Below are 23,865 nucleotides of genomic sequence, written 5' to 3'. Positions count from 1 at the left end.
CTTTAGGGGAAAGGCAACGTACATGATTTTTCTCTTGTCTACTGGCTTGTGAAATCACTGTTTCTTATTTGCAGTACTTCACTTGTTCTCCATTAATTTCTTTGACGGTTAAGTAAAAACAGAGTTGTAATACCAACCATAGTGACAATGATGGGCAATACGGACCATGATAAGAGCCACTGAGTTTCTTAGCAATAAAAGAAAGCCAAAAACCAAAGGATGGAAGAAGAGATGATGTTCCCAAAAGAGAAAGTTTTTGATTTATTTCTTTCATTGCTTTTGTAGCAGCTGCATTAAAAAAAACCCACCTAAGGGTAGAGTTTCTCTCATCCTTTCACCCAACACTGAAGCTATAAATCAAAAATGCAGTTTTTGCTTCCCAATCTCATAGTTTCAAAAAAGTAAATTGGGACTTAGCTCAAAGATGAAAGGTTGAAACTTGTCTTTTGCTAAACAGCTTGACTTTACATAACTGTTAGAAAAGTAAACTAAGGATATGCTAGTATTTCATCCCCCACTTGCCGCAACATACACAAATCTGTGTTTGTCATACATTCTTACTATAATGAGTTTAAAACCTATTTTATATCAATATCGATCAAGTTATTTGGAATGACTTGCTACAATCAGGATAAGCTTGAAATACTGAAATTGACTTCAAAGTAAAAAACCCCTGCGTCTTTACATGTGTAAACTTTTTCTATGTATACACACTTTTTTTCTTAACAGCTTCCATCAATTAAAAACATGTAGAGTCATTGGAGACCAGCTGTTCTCATTTGTTATGCTTCAATAGACAGGGACTCTGTGATTAACGGTCCTTGTTTTTCTGCAATCTGTAGTCTCTCTTCTCTTCCTGCTTATGTACTGTTTAATGAGATAATCTCAACACTGACATTACTAGCTCTATTTCTGATTTACTGGAATAACTCCCAGAGTTCATTGTGACAGAAGGAAAAGTATCCTAAATCGTTGCATTGGATTCTGCTTGAAGCTGCCATGTGCCTGGGCAGGAAAGGGGTGGTGTGGTTTCCAAGAACCAAATGACTTACTGCCGCAGAATGGGTGCATGTTCTTCACTGCTTTAATATATAACTGGAAATCAAATGTAACAAAGGTCAAAGGCTAGATCTGAACAGGACTATGAAAGACATCTCAAAACTCCAATTTGAAAACTTAAAAAAATAAAACCACAGAGTTCCTGTAACTACACTATAACTGTAGCAAGCTGAAAATTCCCACTGATAATGTAGACTGTTTATGCTGTCTGAACTTGTTTAAATTTTAAAAGACATCTTTTTTAGCTCTTGTCTAATATGAGTATGTATGATATGAAGTAGATGACGCATTTTTGTAGTACAGTATTGGACTTCTCGTTTGTTATTACTAAGGCCGCAAAACATGGTTGTTCAATGTATGGCTGTGTGTACATATTTTAAATTTTGCTATCCAAACCTGGCCTTAGAGCAGTTTGGCAACACAGCTGCTATGTGAAAACAACATAACATGTTACCCTGTGTTTTCTCAAAAAAGCAGAAATCTACTGACAAACATGCTTTATTGTCTACAAAGCATTAGAAACAACAAGCACACTGCTTAGCATATGATCTAAAGTTCTGCTGCATATAGCAACATTATGTCCACTGCTAAGAGCGAAAGGATTTTTTTCTGAGGAAAGAAAGCAACACACGTTATTCAGGCAGACAATCAGAGGTGGCCAGGTGACATAAACTATTACATAATTCAGAATGTGTTTTTCTTTTCTACTGAAGTAAAACCAAAATTTGACAAAGATGTTTTGCAAGATGTTTTACTTTCTCGTAGAAATAATAGAAGGAAGTACAGCCTGAGTGACACAGAGGAAGAGGTAAACTGGAAAAAAGGATTTGTCAGACCAGAGGGCCCTCTAGTCCCTGTACTGTTGCCAAGTCCTCGGGCAGTTGTGCTAGCTATGTGTTTTTCTTCATCAGTTCCATGGGTCATGATGATTTCATATATATGCGTGTGTGTATGCACATGTACACACACCCCCCCTATATATGTGTATTCACACACAGGCGTACACATATAGCAAATTTATAAAGTTATTTCATTAACTGTTATAAGCAAATTCCACTTTTCAAACATTTTAACTATGCTGTATTTATAGCCACAACATTTGGCCTACTACCAGCTAGAAACAGTGATTTTGGTGTTTCAGAGTTGAGAAAATTCTTATCTAGAAACCTTCACTTGATATGCTTTCCACAGTCTCAGATCAAATTCCAAGACTTTTTTATGTCTTTGCCAGAATATTTTATGTAAAAAGCTTTAAATAAAATAGTAAGTCAAATGAACAGCTCAGGGGTGGATTGGGGGAAAAAGAGGCTATCTGGTACAGTTCTAGCAATAGGGGGAAAGTAGAAGTGACTGGTTGTAAGCATCTTTCATAATTCATATACAGCATATCAGCCATTTTCTGTTAACCTGCTTTTAATGCACCAATGTGAGGAAAACACTAATTGATTTGCAATTGATTGATAACCATGAAATAGAAAAACACTTGCCAAATTATTCATCATACTTTGTCATGTATTTTCTTAAGTCCTGAATGCACGCTTTTAAAATGAAGGTAACCAATGTAACATGGTAAATGTATTTGTTGTTTTGAGACTTTTCTGAGTAGTTATCAAAGATCAAATTACTATATACTGTGCTAATGTTAATATCGCATATTTTAAAGTCTCATTATGGAAATAGAACCCGTATGTACTGAGCTGTGTAAAAATAGATCTTAAATATCTTAAAGAGCTCTATTTGACTTCAGATAAGCTGGTTAGCAAACGGGTATAAAACCAGATACTGTAGCATAATGCACTTAAGGACATTTTTAATTGAGATGAAACTGAAAATAATAATAATGGCCAAATCCCAGTGGACTAAAAATTACTTTGGGGAAAGACTGTGAAAGTCATGATTAAAAAACAAACAGAGATTCTTAAATTCATGGTTGGATCTGCGTATAAACAGAGATCTTTTTAATATTCTAGAATGAAAAATATGACCAGGACTTTTGTAATTATAAGAGAGTTTACTGCATCATGTACAGATTAGAAAACACGTATTGCTAATAATTGTATGGTCTAGATATTCCTGGAATTGGCAACCAAGAGATTTCTCTAATAAACAGTCAATGAATCAATAAAAGCTGATGTTATTTTAGAGTAACATCTATCCTCATGTAATTTAAGTATAGAGAAACCAAACTAGTTTTAAACTAGCCAGCTTAAGTTCTTGCAGAACTTTCGCTGCAGTGGCACCAGCTCAGATTGCATTATAAATCCCACCCAAGAAGGTAAGCATAAAAAAATTAAAACCAATAGAAATAAAATTAAGCCATGCTGTCCTCTATGCTGTTGTGACTGTAATGTTACTACTAATTGCCCAAATATACTTTAAAATATACACTAACTAAGGTTGTGAGTTTCAAAAGGAGAGATTTTGAAAAGTTATGGTAAAATAGGGAAGGTAGGTTTACCAAAGGTAGGCTATTCCAGAATATTCCAAGTGTAGGAAATCTAGCATATGTCAAAATTAAATACAGCACTTATAAAACCCATCACTATAAAATTCTGTTTTAAATGTCTATTTTCCACTTGATTTTACTGAAGAGGAAACATTTTATTGCATATTACTACTATAACAGTAATATACCAGTAATATAATATACTAATATACTATATTCTAATATACTATATTAGTGGTATATTAGTACTAGTTTTACAGCTGATCTTGTAATTTCGTAAGGGATCTTGGTACTAATACTAATGAAACCTCTTAGAGACACAATATTACAGAGGAAGGACAATCTGCACAAGTAGAGTACAAGAAATGGAATGAAATTTAAAATGCAAAGGGCAAGGCCTCAAACTTCAAAGAAGAAGAACTTCCACTTTAGGGTTGGAACTCATGATACAGAAGTGATGGAAACAGCTAATTTCAATTTCGCTTGTCTCGCTTTGCTACCACTCTTAAAGGATTGCACTGAAAAGCAGCATATTCCCTGCTAGCTAGATATACATCAGTGAGTAAGTGTAATGGGTGTATTAGTCAATCACAGCAAGACCACAAGCACTGATAAGATGAAGCCACGTAAAAGGAAGATGTTATTACAGTATGCATCAGTAAACATATTCCCGCAGAGATTACAAAAGAAAATGGTAATGCCAATGTCCACAGCACAGATGGCACCCTATCTAGAATAATGGTTCCTTGTCTAATCATCAGCTCAGTGAGAACTGATATGAGAAGAAAGGCCAAAGAAAAGAAAAGGGAATAAGACACAAATTTAGAAAAGAAAACACAGAATCTTGACTTTTGTAGTGAAGAAAAAAAGAAAAAAGCAGGTTGTGAGTGGATATGAATGAGCTGTTTAACTGCAAAGAAGAGAGACAAAATATTTAAAATGCATGACAACGTGAATACCAGAATATCATAAATAAAAGGGCCATAAAAATAAATTTAGTCTTGAAGCTGGAAGGTTTCTTGCCATCAGAAGGATGAAATTAGCATGGAGCAATTTTCCCTAATAGGAGAAGTAGTAGACTTACACTTGAATAGTTATATAATAGCGTCACGATCCTGACTGGGAGACTGTCGCACATGTGGAGGAGTTAGCGATCCACACAGAAGTTAACCTGAGTAGGCGCAAGCCTCTGCTGCGCCAGGCTGAACATGCAGCATGGCCTTCAGGCTGTGCCGTGCTGCACATAGCCCTTGGCCACAGGATAAACACACTCCGTGTAACAGAGGCACCTGCAGGCAGCTCCCACTTGGTGCTTGCACTATCTGCGTGGGCTTGCCTTTATTGAACAGCGCAGCAGGAAGTTTTAGTGTGAACATCCTTTCTGTTTGATAGTAGAAATAATGAATACAGTTCTTTTCTTACATGAAAATCTTATAATAACTTGAATAACGAAAATGGGATAACCCTATCTATGGATGGGGTCTACACAGCCTGCTCATTGGAGGCCTGTTTGATGATGCACAACTCGGGGTTCCCAGCATCTGCAGGGATGTAAGATTATCTATGCTATTCTCTCATTCTTTATAGTGCTAGCTCTAATAATACCTTAGGATCATCAAATGCTAGCTTGAATGATACCTTAGAGAGTCTGAGTGCCTTTCTTACTGGGATCATAAGGGACCAGCATCTCTTGAAGCAAAACATAGTCAGCTTGTTCATTATGTAAAAGGAGATATATGAGTTGTCTGGTCTGCAGCTGCAGGGAACTAGACTGAGGAGGTCCCTTCAGCTCCAATCCACTAGAAGGCCCACATATTTAAGATCTATTACAAAGAAAATCTTACAGATCATGTGAATTTTCATTCTACATCAGCGGGATTGCGTAATCTCATAAATCTATTAAATCAAAGCTGCTGATTCTTGGTCTCAACAAGCTAATCTATGTTTTGTATTTTTGTTCTTTGTTGATTGTTTAGTTAATGTGTGTTGAAGAAAAAACCCAAAATGCTTGTGCTACATTTCTTTTTATGACCAAGACATTCATCATTTCAACTAGGTTGCATACCACCTTTCCAGGATGAGCTTATGGCTCTCATTGATCCTACAGGTCAAGTGTACTATGAAATTTTCCATAACGTGATATAAGACCTGAAAAAAGAAGGTAAGGTTGTAATTTTTTTTAATTTTAACAGAGAAAGCAGAGGTGTGTGGTAACTACATGAACATGATTTGGGTCAGTTTCACTGGAGAAACTTTGTACCCAGTTTTTTGTCTTTCTGAAGTGACGTTTGACAAAGTTCACATTCCTGCCGACAGTACTAAGGCACAGCCCTATAAGACCAGCGGTGTTCTTGATGAGCTTCAGGAATCTTTCCAAGTTCAATAATTGCATGCAAACACCATTAATTCATTGAAATCCCTGAGCATCATTCTTTCAAAGTGACAAACTCTGATGCAAGATCATGCTGCACACATTTCTTATTTATCTGATGTGTTTGAGGTGTGTGCTGTCTTCACACTTGTCAATACACACTTCATAAGATGACAAAAAAAGAATCTGCACACGGAAGTTTTGTAAAAACTTCTTCAAGATGTGGAAGCGAATGCCAATCAACAGCATGGCTTCTTTTGCTTTCCTCCGTTTTTTCCATCATCGACCTGAGAAAGTTTATATCCTTTCCACAAACTGTCTCTCATTGTAAAAGGTAGACAGGAGTGTACAGTGAAATACTGCTTTGTATTTGAATTCTGTGGTTCTTTTGGACAGCTAACTGCTGCACCACACCATGTAATCAGAGTCCATTTTGTGCATAGCATGGCTGTGCAACTACGCTGAGCCTATTAACTATTTTCATGCCTGATGACAGACCTCCGACTAATCTGAAAGTACATAAACAACACATAGTTTGCAGTTATACAATATTAACCAGGAGGCTTGTTTATGAGCAGGCAAGCTATCACAGGAATTCAGTTCCTTGAACAGCCAATGAGACAGATAATCTAAGTTTAGTAACTCGCGAGTCCCTAACACACAAGTAAACAGATAGAGGTACTGCTGAGGCTGTACAGCTGGTCACCAGTGTTCATTCAATAGCGTTTTACTGTCATTTTGATGAGGTAAACTCTTAACAGCACAGGACACAAAATACTGCAAAGATACAGCAAGACAGATAGACAAAGATACAGCTGCTCTCAGGAGAGAATATAGACCAACACACAAAAGAAAAGTCATCAGATCCAAAAATACCTGTTTTTTCTCTTTGCTTCCAAGCATTGCAGTAACATTCTCAATCACCTTAGTCAAATACTGCAAAATCTCAGATGTAAGAGTCAAGTTTCTAATTAACAGTAAGTTACAGCTACTTGAGATCATGGCTCTAAAGGTCACCCACTCAAAAGGCCCCTCTTCCCCTGTGCCAGCATAGCCTTAACACTGAAGAAAGCCTTACAGATCAGAGCCCCAAAGCCAGGTACACAGATTCTGTCACCTGGTGACTCCCTGCGGAAGGGCACTTATGGTACGGTTATGGCATCGGTGCACAGTGCGTGTAGATGGATTTAAAGAGCCAACAGAACTTGTACACTGTGTTCATGTATGCTGAGTATAAGTCAGTGGATAAACTGGTGTAGTGCTGTCTGCTCACTTGTAAGACACCAGTCAGCGCTGGCTAAAAGAAGAAAAAGAGGAGGGCTACCCCCCTTGTCAGTCAACACAACTGAACTCGTTCAGCTTCAAAACAACAGGAGATGAACCGTGTTCATACGTGAAACTAATGCACGCAGGCCTAAAGGACCCGGACTTCACACTGTAATCCTTGCTGTTTTTTCCTTCCCCAGTTGCACTAATCTTAAATGGGAAAACTATGTAAACTGTTGTATCTTTATAGCTATACTTGCTGAAGTCTGCGCTTACTACATTAAAAAAAATTAAGGCCTATAATAGCTTTCAGTGATTTAGCTTAATCCTAATGCTCTTTGCAGCAGATAGAGACAGTGTCTAGTCCCAGTAGCTGAGTTATTTATTTTGCCTAAAGTGTCTACTGAGGATGAGTCTGGCATCTCCTATGACATCAAAGAAGGAAAAGGAGGGACGAATGTAAGGAATACCACCATAATGTTATCCTTCAAAAGTACTGAAGAGATTCTTATGGAGTGTTTCCAGAGGTTTAAAAGTTTTACCTGTGCTTCCTGTTTGTAAATGGAACAGCAAATCATATATTGTCAACCATATGCTACTGTCAAGCATGTCTTTGAGTAACCACGTTATCATTAGAGCTCTTGGTATAGCGCTGAGCACTGGAAGACATTGCTTACATTTATATTTTCTTGAAGGTTCTTAATGCATTGTATTACATTCCAATTATGGAAATAGAAATTTAAGATTATAACATTATATTTTGATACAAGGCAAAACCATAATTTTCTAAAAAGTCCTGGGCATTACACTGTAGAACAAAAATATCAGCTTGCCTTTATGTCTCATTTTCCAGTGTTCCTTCTACACTTGCTCCAAAGAGACACTTAGTAAAGGAGCAGTGACTTAGCACAGGCAAGTTAATATTGTTAATGTTGCATCAGCATATCCCAGAATTATTTGACCAGTGCTATAATATTCTAGGAGATAGCTTGTCACCGAGAACATACCATATAAAATCCCTCACAAATGGCAAATTAGTTTAACAATATATGAGAAGAAGAAAAAAATAAATCTGCAAACTGTGACTTAATGGCTACAAAAGTGCATTTTGTTAGTGAAGTACTATTCATAAACCGTTCAGTGTCATAATACTGAATGCTACATGATAAGTGAAAGATAACCAGTGTGCTGCAAATCTACTTACAAACAAGATTTGTGTTTGTATTTAAGAGTTCTTTGCCCTTTAAATCTATGTTGTTACCAACATCTGAAGAAAAGTATAAACGTGTTTTTGACTTTTGTGGAAGGGAATATATGTATACGCTTGGGGAAATTTGACTCAAGTACTTGCATAAACACTGCATATACATAAACGCTGCTAAGAGCAGATTTTAGTCCATTATCCTGCAATTTTAAATGTCAAGAAACAGACGCAAATTGCAAATTAAACAGTTTGACAATATGAAGACTGGTGCGCTGAGTAATAGCCAAAGACTTAAGCAGCATTCATTCATCTAACAGAATCTAACAGCTGTATGGTTCATGCATCAAATATTTTAAAAACTCAGAATAAACTGATTCTACATGAAAGCGAATTAATTGAAGTCAAATTAATCAAGAATCTGGACTAATACAATGATCTTCCTCATAAGCAGATAAAATATTAGAATTTTAAGTAAAAGTGTATTATGTTGCATCACTTCATGAAGTAAATCTGCCAACTGTTCAGAGAAGAAAATCTAAACCACAGCATATCAAGGAGACAAATATACTGTATGAATAAAATCGCAATTTTTATAAATCCTCAAGAGAAACATGCAAATAGGAAAATCTGAAGCAGCAACATGCTCCATTTTCATATGTAAACTGTATCTGAATAATTACGTGTTTGGCTCTTTGAAAGCTGTCTAAATCTAAAATGAAATTAAATTATAAATGGTGTTCTTGTAAGAACTAGCCTTTGACTGTCTAAACACTTGCCTGTATGGCCTTTTTCAATATCTTACTGTTTTCTGAAAACATGCATCAGTATTTTCAAACCTATTCTCTGTCAACAAGCATTTCTCCCCATTTAAGAAACATCAAAGCGAGCTCATTCACTGGGTCACAAACTCAAAACAAGACAAAAGAAAGAATCTTTCTATCCTCAGTATGAATCTTGTCTCCCCTTAACCTCTCCCTGCAAGAGGAGAGGAGAGGATGAAAATAATTTTTTTTTCTTAACTGTTCCAACAGTAAAGAAGACATTAATTTTTGGAAGACAGACCTTTGAATTTCTTGAAGAAAATAAATTATTGCCTTATCAGCCTCTCAAATTCCCCTTACATCCATTTTGCCATAAATTTCTTATAGCTAAGGCAACCATTATTTGTCGTTTCTCTGAGTATCATGTAATTCATAACTTCTGTGCTCTAACACAAAAAATATATTTAGAAAAAAAATGGAAGCTCTCTTTTAGACTTAACTCTGTTAGGCATATATACAGAGAAATGTTCCAATTTAATGAGAGGGTTAATGAGGTTTTTAGCCTTACTTTTTTGCTACTTCCCCAAGAGGCTTATGTTGAATTTTACATACTAAACGTGTAACCAAGCTTAGAAAATCTAAAGTTAGATGATTTGAAATTAATTGATAAGTATTTTAAAAGAAAATATACTAAAAATGAAGAGATTTCATTCTGGAGCCAAGTGCTTGAATACAAAAACCCAAAAACTTAGGTCAGTGCTAGAGAACCCTGAGAAGAAAAGAACTGCCTACAAAGTTATTTCTTCATACTTATTGAAAACTCTTCTTCAATTTAAAACTGGACTTACTTATTTGACAATATTATATAGCAGTGTATCAGAGTATTTGCCTCATAACCTTTGATGTGCTAATAAAAATTATTTAAACAGCAGTGAATGTACCAGTTTTAGTAAAAATATGCATAAAAGAGCTAATAATAATATTTTTTTTTACTCACAACTTAGTAGACTTGGATAAAAGGCAGTATAGCTAGCTATGCATTTGTTACAAATAACTACATCCTCAGATCCTTTTTAAACCTCAGTTTAAAAATGTCATTACACAAAACTTGTTTTTATGCAAAGGTTTCCGGTATTCCAAATAACTTGCTTCCAAATATTTTGCCCAATATTTTAGGCTGTCAGAAGCAAAAGAAAACTTAGGTAAATGTGATGACAAATGTTTTGCTCTTAGCAAAGCCCAAATGTGTGTGATAAAATTCTGACCAAGGTGTCACACTAGTCTCTCTGAAGAGAAATGGCAGGCAAACAGGTAAACGCACACTGCATTCTTATTAGTATTGATTCCTTAGGTTGTATGGAAGGTTGCTGGCTGGGAGAGCTAGACCAAGATGTACTGGAATAACTTCTACAATATTTAACTTTATCACTGAGAAATTGTGGATAATGTACCTACCCGATGAGAATACCAAGATTCAAATATTTCAACATATGTAAAATGATGACTTACTGTCCAGAAGCAGCTAGCAAATGTACATATAACTTTTCTTTTTCATCTTCCCTCATGCAGTCCCAAACCACTTCATATACTTTTGCAATAGGTTATAAACTCTTTGGAATTAGGATGTATATTTTCTAAATTACTACTTAGTATTTCCCACAACAAAACTTGCAACTTGGTGACATTTAAGTGCAAACATGATATGTATTGAATAATAAACAGCAAAGAAAAAGTTTGTTTCTATAATAATTTTCATATTTGCAGCAGCTAAAGCTTTGATGAGCCTGTTTACTTCATAGCTCTGGTAAAGTACTGATATCTCTCACCACCGCACGGGCAAATATATAAATATCTAAAAGAAGTTGCTGCACCTCAAGAAACACTGAATGTATATATTAAGAGAATTACAATATCACTTAAACTTCCAGTCAAAATACTATGTATTATACTTATGTTTTCAAATTTCAGAAGATCCATCCCAAAGATGAACTACAGAATAACTGTATCGCTCATTGCTGCATTTACGCATTGAACCTTGTTCTTCTGACTATTTACCTAATTCCTTAATAGAAACACGGAACTTTTTCTTAATATTAATAGAAGTGTAGCATTCAAGCGCCACAATATGGTAGCACGTTTTACTTGGGTCACTAAATGCAGATTAAAGTGCTCGGCTTCTGTTTGAGTTTGAAAATTACAACCACTCATGTAATCTATTTTCAGTAGGGATTTCTACAATTTGGTACCGATGAAGTAAAATTTAGTAAAACAGTCTCTGATTCATTTGACATTTACCATAGTTTCCCAAATTCACAATTTAGTTCTGCTAAATTTCCAGTATTTTACATTTATATTTACAGTATATATATTTACATTATATCAATATAAATACAAAAAAACCCCAAATATATCATAGATATATTTACGTTTTATCTACCTTCCAAGGTAGAGAAAAGAATTATTTCCTTGATACAGCCAGCTGAGGTACTCTGGCTAGTACTGAACAACAGATCAGCCTAACGGATCACAGTGCTTGTGTCTGGTCTTAAGAAAAAAAACCACACTACTGTTCACACTAGTTCATGCAAATAGAAGGTAAAATGAAAAATATTTTGACAAAAAGCAGACAAGTTTTTTCTAGTTCTCAGAAGGCTGCAGAAAGAGGAAGTGAAGTTTTTGCTCTGTGGACACAAGACTCAAACAATGGAAGAAAAAATTTCAAGGCAAAACTATATCCCTTTATAAAGGCAAACTAATAAGTATGCACTATTAGCAATCTGGAAAGTAAGATTTTGGGTTTTGTTTTTTTTTAAAATGAGATTTTTTTGTGTCATATAGTCTTACCTTTCTCTGTTAAATTTCAGAGAATGTAGGATAGCTGGTCGCTTCTGTCGGAGATTCCACAAATGAAGTGCATCATCTGCACTTGCACTGACCAAAGCACCCTAGAGTAAACACAAAATGCGGCACAACATTTTACTTTTCTGCAGATTCTGTCATATTCTTAAGTGATCCTCACTGTTAATCATCTACCCGTAGAAAACGATAGTTTATGAAAAATGGTTGCTTTCTTCCAGAAAAAATACATTCTACCATAAATTATAGTCAATTTGAATTGATCTGGTAAATGTAAATATTTTGAATTAGTAGAAGATCAGCCAAAGTTAAATTAAAACTCCATCAATTTAAAAGGCAAATTAAAGCTTTGTACCAAGGTTATACATGTGAACTCTCATCTATTTCCACATAAGCATAGAGATTACCAAAAGGAGGACAGACAACAATTGATTAAGAAGGTGAGCGTAAAGGATATAACTAAAGGAAAAAGGGATTAGTACACACATGTACACACAAGCGACAGTGCCAAGCACAGTTTAGTAGTCGTATCAACAACATGAAATTCTGGAATTGTGAAAAGAAGACGCAGATAAGAAAGTAGGGACAGGTAGCAGGGGGAGGGGACCTTGGAAGAACTAAGAGATGTAGACAAAAGGACAGAGACTTTATCACAGATCAGAAATACTCTGAAGACTGGTTCTGCTTCTGGTGGCCCAAAAACGGACATCTTCCAAGGTCCAGACCTCTATCTGCCTGGACAGCTTGAAGTGAATTTATTCTACCTCCTTCCTACTACCTTTCTCCTCACCATGGAACAGTGATGCCATGAGAATATGGACTGCAGAGGAAGCTCTCTACTGCTGCTGCAGTGGTTTACTACATTTACACCTCAGATCAGGTCTAGTACAAAGGATCTATCCCTGTGTATCACTAAGGCAGAGAGGAACCAGATACTGCCCAAACAGAAGGCAATGCTTTATTTTGAGGAAGAGCGAGGATGTACCTGAAAGATCAGTTCATACCATGGTCTTTCATACCATTATGCCCGATTGATAAACTTCTCTTTTTGCATCTTGGATTCCTTCCTAATCCTAGCAACTGTTCTTTTCAATGTTGACATATGCAAATGGAATTTATGAAGGTGAGACTTCTCTAATACAGTGTTACCCATGCTTTAATTCTCATCTCCCAAAGAGTTTGGACCAATGTCAGAGAGAAACTCCACCACAGAAATCAAATTAATCCTATGTATTAGGGATTCTAATGAAAAGAAAGAACACTGATTCAAACCTTGGCCTCCCTGTTTTCATACCTGCCTTCCTCTAAAGAATTCCACTGGACTGATTGTTTCTAAAGTTTCATTTCTCCCTCCTCAGTTTCAGGTACTTTCCCCAAACAGGTGTAAAAAAAAAATTAAATATTTTCCAGGTTTAAAAAACCACAAAACTAAAACTCTTGCCTTGAGAAGCTGTAAGATCTCCATCCTTAGAGAGATGACTTGAAACTGTCAAAAGTGTTTCCTTATATCATGGGAGAAAATTAATTAAAACTGAACTACAACTAGCTTATAATTTGGCCAAACTATGAGGTTCTAGAAAAGAACCCCAGATTTATATGCTCCAGAAAGTCTTCTTGCCTATTGCCATCTCCAGAGATCTTCTGCACAGAGTGAGCTGTAATCTCTCAGTGTTTCTCCATGTTGTCTAAACTTGATTTCGACAAACCGCTTACAAAGACTAAGCATGCTGGTTTGATTGATGACCCCTGCAATTGCTTTTCCTTGCTTCAAGTAGTAGCATATCGCCAACTATTGAGCTTTCAGCCAATAACCATCAATATCTTTCCATAGAAAGATTTAGTTCATTCATTAATTTGAATTTTAAACAGGACTGTGCAGCATATTCAGCATTTTAATGGATTTTACATCTACCTGCACACATTCATCTATTGACTGCCTTTTGTTCAGTACTTTATACTGATCTATATGAAGGTAATACTTTTCCCTGCGTGCAGTCCCATAAATAGTCTTCTAAAAGGCTGTATAGTGAACGTCCTCTGGATATACGCCACTTACTTGTTTGCACAATTTGTTAACGTGAAAAGTTGTACCACTCAATTACAATACACGAATTGACTTTTTCAACTAAATTTATACAGAAGAATCTGAGTAAATATGTCCTTACCTCATTGATTAGGAACTGGAGCTGCAGGACTGCAGCACCACTTTCATGTTGGCAGTAGCAATCAACACCAGGCCTGCCCAATCTGTTGCCATCAAAGTCAAGGATTCTAACATTCCTGTTATCACCAGAAGTAAAGAGGAAAAAAAAAGAACTACCAATTAAACTCTAATTAACCTTTAATTAAACTCAATTCTTCTTGCTTTCTGTAAAACAAAAGAATTCATGCTGACTTTCCACTATTCTAATTAAAGTACCAACATCATCAGGCTGAAACACGTGCAATTGTGAGTGATTTGTTCTTGCCTGGCTTTTTTGCCTGTGAAATAAAGTACACGAATTAACACAAAAATTCATCAGGATGCATCTGAAATTTCTTTTTACACATTTTTGGTTCATATGACACATGAATGTATTGGATTTTTGTACTTATCAAGACATTATAAAATTAATAATTTAGGTCTAAGGTCAGTAACACAGTTCTGTAGCAGGCTTTCTTTTTTCAATCTGAGAAAATGTTTTTTAGCGTGAGTGATTTCACACTTACATAAAAGCTCACGCGTAACTATTACTCTCTGTCTCATCAACGCAAGTACAATGCAGTGCCATGCAGGGTTATCCAAGTCTAGCTATAAACTACATCCTCTAGTCCAGTCCCCAGTCTGAGAGAAACCACAGTTACACCGCTTCTGGCAACCCAGCTAGTTCACTTGGAATCAACCTTGACACGCTGCTTTGCAGCAATATCTTCTTGTCCAGATACGTCATGAACGTAGCTTTCTATCTGTTCTTTTTGGGTCTTTTCTCTGCATGCTGAACTGCCATCTCCCTAACTTAAATAATTACCTTTCCCATCCGAGTCAGAGACTTTGACAAGAAACTGCTGTTCCAGAAAATTAGCGAAGAGAAAAGGTAAAACAAAAGAAGAAAGGAATATGAAATATATTATTAACAACCACGTTGTATGAAGCAGGTGAAACACCTCCATATGCAATCAAAACATTAAGATTATGATCAGAAACAAGATTTTACAACATAAAGCCCTATCTACTTGTTCTATATGATCATATTAGCATATTGTAAAATCCTGAACAAAAATGCCAACTGTCCACCTATAATGCAGGCAAATGTCAGGATCTTCACTTCCCCTTTCACAGGTGAAGAAACTTGCAGTAAACTATTCCAAAATTGGCCTCAGGGAAGGAAAGTCTATAGATTAGCAAATGTGAGGGTTAAAACAAGTATTAAGTAATCACTTTTCCAATTGTTAAACAATCAGTTTAAGGGAGACCACTGATCTTGAGAGACCTGAGCTCTACTCCTCACTTTGCCAACTGGTCTACTTGATAACCTTAGAGTTAAAAAAAGTATCTTTTCTTCCCTGTGCCTTCATTTCCCTATTTGTAAAGTGGAGATAGGGTTTTACAAAAGAATACTGTATCTCCTTTGACAGTGCTCTCAGTGTACTAGTATCTACAGATGAAAAGCTCTGTATAAAATATCATAACTACATTATAGGACAGTAAGGTAGAGAAAAAAACCTAAGTAACTCTATTTGCCACTTGTTCCCAAACTGTAGTCCTGAATACAATCATAACCGATAAAATAATAAAAAACTGTGCATCAACAACCTATTTAAAATAGACAATAAAGATATATGGTAGTCTAGGATACATTTTAAGGGTTGATGGTAATCCTTTGGTCTATTTTGAATGACTGCTCTGTGGCACTCTTTTTTTATATTGTTCCCCACTACTAGTTCTAAGGTGAGAGGAAGCAAGACTAGTGCCGAAACCAACCAACCAACCCACCCACTGGGGATTTCAAACTGAGTGGAAGTCTTAACAGGTAAGTGTTTTCCCTTTAACTTGAGCTTTATATTTAGTATAAATACGTGGCACTAGCTAATGATTGTCCTTAAACGAAAATTACACTAGTACTGTCCTGATTAAGCGCTGTCACCCTTCAGCATCAGTATCATGCTAAGTAAGTTTTCTAGGAAACATCCTAACAAAGTAGATTATTTCATTTGGTGTATCCCAAACAAATGAAGCACTCTCCAATAATTCACATTCATTTGCATAAGTGTTCATCCTGAAATACTTCACAAATTACTAAAATCAGAGAGAAATTGTGCCGTCTGCTTCAGTCTGGCCAACTGCCCTGAACTAAGGACAGGTGCTTAAATAGCAGCATTATCACTGACTGATGGTGGTTTTCAAACATTCTGGGAGCTGTGGTGAGGTCCTTCCAGCAGAAGGAGCTGAAGAGATATGATGACTTGGCGTGTGTTCTTGGCACTTTAGCCCATCTTCTGCAAATTCTGTGCCTTGCTGCCAAGCATGGAGGAGTACAACCTTATCTCATCAAATCTTTTCGTACCAGTGTACTCTACCAGGTCATACAGCAGAAGTAGCTATAGTACAGGCTTTGGACTGAATTTATTCTTTTACTTTTGGTTTTTTTTAGTAAATAACGACTCTGCTATAAGGGAGAGTGGAATATCTCTGAAGGTATTGAAAGGGAGGACAAATACAGATATATCTGAATACCTCAAAGTAAATGTCATGGGTTTCAAGGATAAAAGCCAGTCACTATCTTCTCTCTCTTCTCAGAACGTTGGATGTCCCAGGGGCCTTCATAGACATGCCAGATTATCCTAATTTATATAAAAACTAAGTCTGGATGTCTGTTGGGATCCAGAGTGAAACAAGTAGAATCACAATTATGTGCATCAAGCAGCAAATGTGTGACAGTAGTAACATTCTAACAGAGAAATGTTCCTTCTGAAAACAACATTTAATCCTGGTTTTAAGATCTGTATGTGTGAAATAGGATATTTTGCTCTATATTCACCTGTATGCAACAGTTTTTCATAGAGTATTTCAACATCCTGTTATTCCAAAGCTTATCATTATTTTTGGGGGGGAGAAAAAAAAGCAGTTGTTTGGTTGACTAATTTTAAGTACTTGAATTCGGCTTCCAAGATGCAGTCTTCCATGACAGCATAATACATTATTAACAAAGAATTTACACTCTCATGTCTCAGGCCATTCCATCACAAGTTGAAGAAAATTTCCATTTCCCAATATTAGAACCTGATTCAGATTTTCTCTCCAAATCCTTTTGGTCAATTGTATAAAGATCAATTAGTATTTATGTGATAGTCTCATGTCATATCCATACTCACTGTATCTTGAACGCCTGATGTCAGAGCACATGCATGTGTGGATATGTTTTACTAGAAACCAAAGTTGACAGTGAATAATTACATACATAGGAGAGGTATCAATGGGCAAAGCTTCTCATAAGCAAACTATGACCAAACTTCCCACAGCATCCCACAAATTTCTTATTCCATGACTCATTTTTAATATATGATACATACAGATCTGATGTCTCTCATTCTTCTCAGAGGTTAGTACTAATGGAATCCAAAGACCTGAATGTCTTGTGTGTTTGCTGAGAACTGTAAGTGCAGATACTTTAGAACTGACTCCTGGACTTGAGACCACTGTTACCTGCAGCAGGTATTTAACTTCTTAGGACCAGAACGTCCAGAGGTAAGACATGTTTTTCTTCATTAAGATGGGTGATTCTTTAGTAGTGTCAGATCCAAGTGTTTTCAATTAAATCTTTTTGCAATAACAAGGACTGCAGTCTGATTTGTTCCTCCTTGCAAGGCAGAGGAACTGAAGACATGGTATCATAAAGGACCTCCTGCCAAGGCATGCCAAGCAGCTAACAAATATCCCCTGTCAAGTAAAGACTGTTAAATTAATACAGCACCTTTTTCAAAACCAAAACTCTTCTGTAGAAGAAAATTACACCAAGCAATGTAAATAAGCAACTCTAATTTTTTTCGACTACTTAGCTAACTTCTGCCATGACTAAAAACAATCTACGTACAGAAATGAACACTGACATAAGGGGTTATAATTACTAAGCAGAAACCATGGTCTCACATCCACCGTTTTAATAAAAGACGCACATAGAAATGGGCAACCCCCATTTATAGCCTCTCCTTAAAACATTTGGGAACTGGGGGGTGCTGCAGAAGTAGCATTGCTGCTTGAAGGAGTCCTGTCATCTGATCTACACTGACTGGTACATGTTCGGGTAGGAATATGCAGCACCCTAAGAGCAGATGCTTGTGGGCTGGTGTTACTCCATTATATAAACCAACTGTAAAATTGATTTAGTGTGTAACTTGAATATAGGACAGCTTTTTCTTGCAGAAGACCTATTCCACTGAGTTGAGTGATTTATCAATTTAAAAAGCACCAATGTATTTAACTAAATAATTAAGTAATAGAACGGTCAAAGGATTCAACCACACCACTAACCAACTAAAAAACCCAGAAGATTAGTCAATTGTATCTGTGTCACAGGATGGATTTTGTCAAAATATAACAATTATGAAAACATCCTCTTCATCACCTAGATTTGCAGTTCTGAACACAGCTAGTTTCAGTTCCTGGAACACATAGTTTTACAGTTCCTTTGTGGAATTTCTGTAAGTCTCACATATATTAATTTTCTGTCTACTAAGGAGAGTGCATATTCTGGTACAAATAAATGCCATCGTCCAAGGTTTTGTACTTCAAATAGGCTTCAAACTGAGGGTTTTTTCTCTTTCCATGAGATATTTTATCTTCATTTAAACATTTCAAACAGCAGAGAATCAATGATTTTTGAAGTATATTGCTGCACTGTTTAGTTATCCTCATTATCAAGAATGTCATGCTATATGTAGAATCAATACATTTAGCTTCAGTTTCAAGCCTTTGGATCTCATTATGCCTTTCTATGCTAAATTAAAAAACTTTCTATTAGCAAAAATTTCCTGCTTTGAAACTATAATCAAGATGTATCTTACCCATCTTCTGCATAAATAAATCCAAAAAACCCTGAGCTCCTTTATTCTCACGTCACACTGCAGTTTTGTTAGCTCTTGAATAGTCCTTATGTTTTTTCCTACATGTTTTAGAATTTGTTCTCAATTTCTTTCAAGTATCAAAAACAGAGCCACACACCATCTTGGTAATGGTTTCTTTAATACAATGTAAAAACGTATATGACATTTTCTTATTCCTTAAATTCAGTATAGCTTTTTAAGATATGTGTGTGTGTGACATCTCTTAATTACCTTAGCAAATTGGGAAACCATGTTGTTTATGGTTTTTGAGACCTCTCCATTGCTTGCAAAAAATAAGTGCCCCCCCTACCAAGTTCTGTTAACTACACGTAGTTGAGCTCACCGAATTCCTTGAAAAGGACATGCAACCTAATCCCAGCTTTATGGTCTTCTATTTGCTGTGAATTCACTGGACACTGCTTCATTAAACAATAACTCTTAGTGTTTTTTGTTTTAAAGATAGAAGGATTCAGTTTACAATGAGCTTCATTATATCTTGAGTTCATTCAGCTGTTTAAATAAAGAGCTTTTCTTTTTTTCTCCTCCACTATGAAAAAAGCTGAAATACCGCTGCGCTTAGCTGCTCTCTTAGGTTACTAAACATGATGTGTTTTATAAATACAGACAAACTTTTTTGGCACCAATAAGCATGAGCTTTTGGTCTGTAATGACCTTTGTCTTGTTTATTTTTCTTGACATAGATTTCTCTGTTCATGCATGCAAATTATGTAAGAGTCAATCTCAGGAACAGTTAAGTACCCATTATGATATATACAGGCTGAAAAACTTGCTTTCAGCAACTTGATTTCTGCCAGATTAAAGCACCTATAGATAGCTTGTATTTAATGGCAAGTCTATATTTATATAGAATACAGTTGGATAGCTGAATGAATGCTATGAAAAATATGGCCATTTATTCAAGTCAAATGCAAATTCACATCAACACTATTCACAATTTTTTCATTCCTATGAATTTAGAAGCTTTTATTTCCCAAAATATCTACAGATTCCACAAGCATTACCAACACTCACAGGGCTATATATTTTCATCTCTTTGTAAGACTGCCTTCCAAGATCTTTGTCATTTTGAGAATCATCTGTTCCAGAAATGGAATACAAATACAATCACCATGTGATTGAACTCAATCAACCCTAAACCTGAAATGGCAAATTGCGAAAAGCAGATACTCAGATGTAATGACTCTACCAATGTTTCGCAAATAACATGTAGGTGAATAATTTTATATTCCATTTGTGGAATATCAATAGTTTTCAATTTCCATTTGTGTATGCAAATACATGTATATAATAATTAAAAGAAACCACCTAGCTCTAAATTCACCTCCAAAAAAGGAGCCATTTAGTTACTAGTCTATAAAAGCTCCACATTGCCACGCAGCCACTTGCTGTACTTCTTGCAGTACTAACAAACAACATTAAGAGTCTGCATTTACAGTGGGCTTCCTCTTTTTTTTTTAGGTAGTCCTAAACCTCAGCAAGCTCACTGACACATACAGATAAAAACAAGAAAGACAACAGAGAGTGAAAACTGAAATATGTAGGAGTGAGTGAAAAGTGTATTGATTATATTCACAGGAGCTGTTGTTTCAGAGAAATTTAGAAATGCAGACAAAAGTTTAGTCGAAGGCATGACAAATATGGGAATAGAAGGAGGAGCATATCTGTAAAGCTTGTTTACAAACACATCTGGTAAAGAGCTACAGAGAGAATAAGCTGGGAAAGAGTAATACTCTTGTCCCAATGTATACTGGAGGTTATGGAAAACTAAACTGAGCCATGAATGAGAGTACTGTGTATTTTGGAACATCCTAAAGCCAGAAAGTCACTTTAACATAACCAAGAGCCTGCACAACAACATATAGAGATATAGATAAAAAAATTGATAACACAACTGCATTTTATTCAATTTACTGCCTTTTAAGAGGACTATGCAAATTATACCATTTGCTAGCCATCTGTATGCACTGGGCACAGATGGTAGTCTAACATACTCTCTCTTACAGAAGAAATCATACAGGTAGCTTTAACTCAGTAATTTTTAATTTATTTTTTTCTCAGCCTTCAGACAGAAATATTTAACACAGTATTTGCTCCATGTACATCTGTACACCCAGAACACACGTAACACATGCAGGTTAGCACATGTGCAGTTACTGACAACCAATGCAACCATCTGCAATGATTTTGTACTAAACCCCACTGCATTTAAAAGTCAAGTGCGAATGTTGTTAGTATTTGTGTTATCCCTCCTTGTACAGTCTACCACCAAATTTGTTGATTACGGGTTTAGAGAAGGTTTTAGGAAGTTTTGTTTGTGCTCTTCAAGCAAAAAAATGGAAGACTATGTACATAAAATCTACATAAGACCAAAACTTAAGACTTCTCATGTTTTCCTACACACAGATTTCGTTAAGGGGTCGTTGAATTTTTAGCAATTTGTAACAGTGATCACAAGGTGCTGATTTTCTTCATAGCTGCCAGTTCTGAAGAACAACTGGTGACAACAGAAGATAGAATGAAAAGTGATGACATAATAAGTCTTTTTAAAAAAGGTCAAAAGACTTGTCAAACTAAATGTATCTAATAATAAAAAGACATTTTCCCAAATATTCATTCCTCCTGTAGCTGCTATGGCAGAGTTATATAACTAAAATAATATATTAATCCTTCATCCATGTCATGACAGAGCTTGAGAATACGCATTGCACTTTCTCTTCTAAGCAGAGACAGCAATTAGCCATTACTGGAAATCTTTAAAACAAGACTGCATGTTTTCCCAAATGCTACTTTCAGACCCAACCACTGGACTAGGAATAAGGCAATGAAGGTCCTGTGGCCAATTCTGTAGTCTGTAGGAGATGAGAACAGATGATTAAATAATGTTCCCTTCTTATCTGAAAATGTTTCACTATCTATTTTGACTAATATAGATAGGGCAAAGAAAAACTTCTTTGTTCAGTGGTATTAGAATAATTAACAGTTGCCCTGATTACTTTTGGCTAATTCTTCATGTCAGGTACTTCACAGCAATGAGTCCCACACAATTATAGTTCTGTGTTTCATGAGTAGTCATAGAATTTTAAGATGAGCTTTGCTGTGCACACTATTGTCTTACTCCCAATTTGGTCAAAGCAGAAGCAATCAGGACCACATGTAGGACTATTTAACATGGGCCATTTTGTGCTCAGTCCTGCAATAAGAATGTCCTGGATTTTACTCTTATCAGGTGCTAAGATACCTCCAAACCTACTTTGCTTAGGCTTATCAACAAATCAACACAGAACTGAAACAAAGAATGAAAAATTTCTACTAGAAAGGTGAGATAATTCCATACTTCTCCAAAAAATTATGAACATCTTAACATCGAGGCATTCAAAAGGAAGTCCTTTATGCACAAAATAAATGCTTTCTATAATCAACCTGTCTTCTTTCAAAGTTAAATTCACAATTACATGCAAAGCCTAGTAAATCAACCTGCTAAAATAAAATAAAAATCCCAGAATCAATTTTAAGTAATTTAGTCCCTGAAAATCTCCAGACCACTACCTATCGAGACAGTTAATCGGTTATGAAAGTGAGGTGATTGTCCAATAACAGTTCGTTAGTAGAGATTGTATTCTGATTCACATATTTACCGCAAGAACTGAACTTTATAAATCAAATTAAATCATCATTGTTACATTTTCTGATTATACTGGAATAAGCAGCAAGGTATACCTTGCAAATATAACCCTGAAGCACTGAAGTAGAAGTAGACTGTATGATGACACCCTGTGATGATACATTTTCAGTCTTATTCAATAATATGTCAGAAAATTTCCATGCCTAACAGCACAGAACACTTTTACTTAACTGAGAGATCCAAGTATAATTATGTATATCCTTAGAGAGATATATTATGCAAGGGCACTTTAGTCAGAAAAAAATTGCACTAATACACAAGTACTAATGCATTGAGAAAGACAGTACCTGATCTTGACTCAGGCTTTGTAAGTGGCAAGTGGTTTAGAGCTTCATTCGCTTGATTGTTTGAACATTTCCATTGTTCCAAGGAATGTGCTCTATAACATCAATATGCCAAAAGAAATACTTTAAAAAGACTTTCATTCAGACATTTCAGTGTTTGTCCAACTACAAGATAATACAGATGCTGAGGTCATACACCACATTCTTTTTAGGCAGAGCAGTGCTGTCTAAAGTATTAAATAATTTTGTTATTTAACAGGAAACTGCTCACAGCTTGTTAGTCAGTTTATGAGCAATTCCTCAAATTCATCAGCTGCATCAGCTCTATTATCATCTGTTTAGTATTGGATGATGCCAAGAGGTCTCTGGTACAACACAGAAAATACTTCACATTCAAAAACTTATTAAAAGGAGGTTCAATATGTTAAATTAGGCAGTAATTTCATTCCTGCCTCAGAAAAACAGACAAATGACATTTCTATAAGTTTCAGTTAAGCTATAATAATATTCAACAATTTTGCGAATCAATATACTTATTTTTGACACTTAATAAAGAAAGATGTTAATCTAGAATTTACTTTGTTAAGCAAGGATAGATGTGTAAAACACACAGGAACTCATATGCTATCAATAGAAGTTAAAAACTGGCAATGAAACTCTTCAAGTTCGAATAAATAAAATTTGAAAAAGTTAAGAATTTAATTGAAGAAAATTTAATTTAGAGTTTGACAAAATTTCAGTGAACTATCTGGTGGGGTTTGTTTCTTAGGTGTAGTTCAATATAAATGATACCATAAACGTGTCTATGTTAAAAGGCATTCCAAGTATCAGTCAA

At 35.7% G+C, this 23,865-nt stretch overlaps 1 protein-coding gene across 2 annotated transcripts in view; it reads right to left on the bottom strand.

Annotated features, from left to right (window-relative positions):
- Positions 1 to 23,865, bottom strand: part of STXBP5L (syntaxin binding protein 5L) — a 208,653-nt gene that overhangs the window by 120,162 nt on the left and 64,626 nt on the right. For both annotated transcript variants that reach the window (XM_059819981.1, XM_059819988.1), the window contains exons 3-4: positions 14,129 to 14,210; positions 11,952 to 12,052 (exon numbers count right to left, since the gene is read on the bottom strand). In XM_059819981.1, coding sequence (XP_059675964.1) covers positions 11,952 to 12,052; positions 14,129 to 14,210 — 183 coding nt within the window. The remainder of the gene's footprint in view (positions 1 to 11,951; positions 12,053 to 14,128; positions 14,211 to 23,865) is intronic.

The sequence above is a fragment of the Gavia stellata genome, chromosome 1 (assembly GCF_030936135.1).
Source record: "Gavia stellata isolate bGavSte3 chromosome 1, bGavSte3.hap2, whole genome shotgun sequence".
NCBI classification, from domain to species: Eukaryota; Metazoa; Chordata; class Aves; order Gaviiformes; family Gaviidae; genus Gavia; species Gavia stellata.
This window is presented reverse-complemented; position numbering and strand designations above follow the sequence as displayed.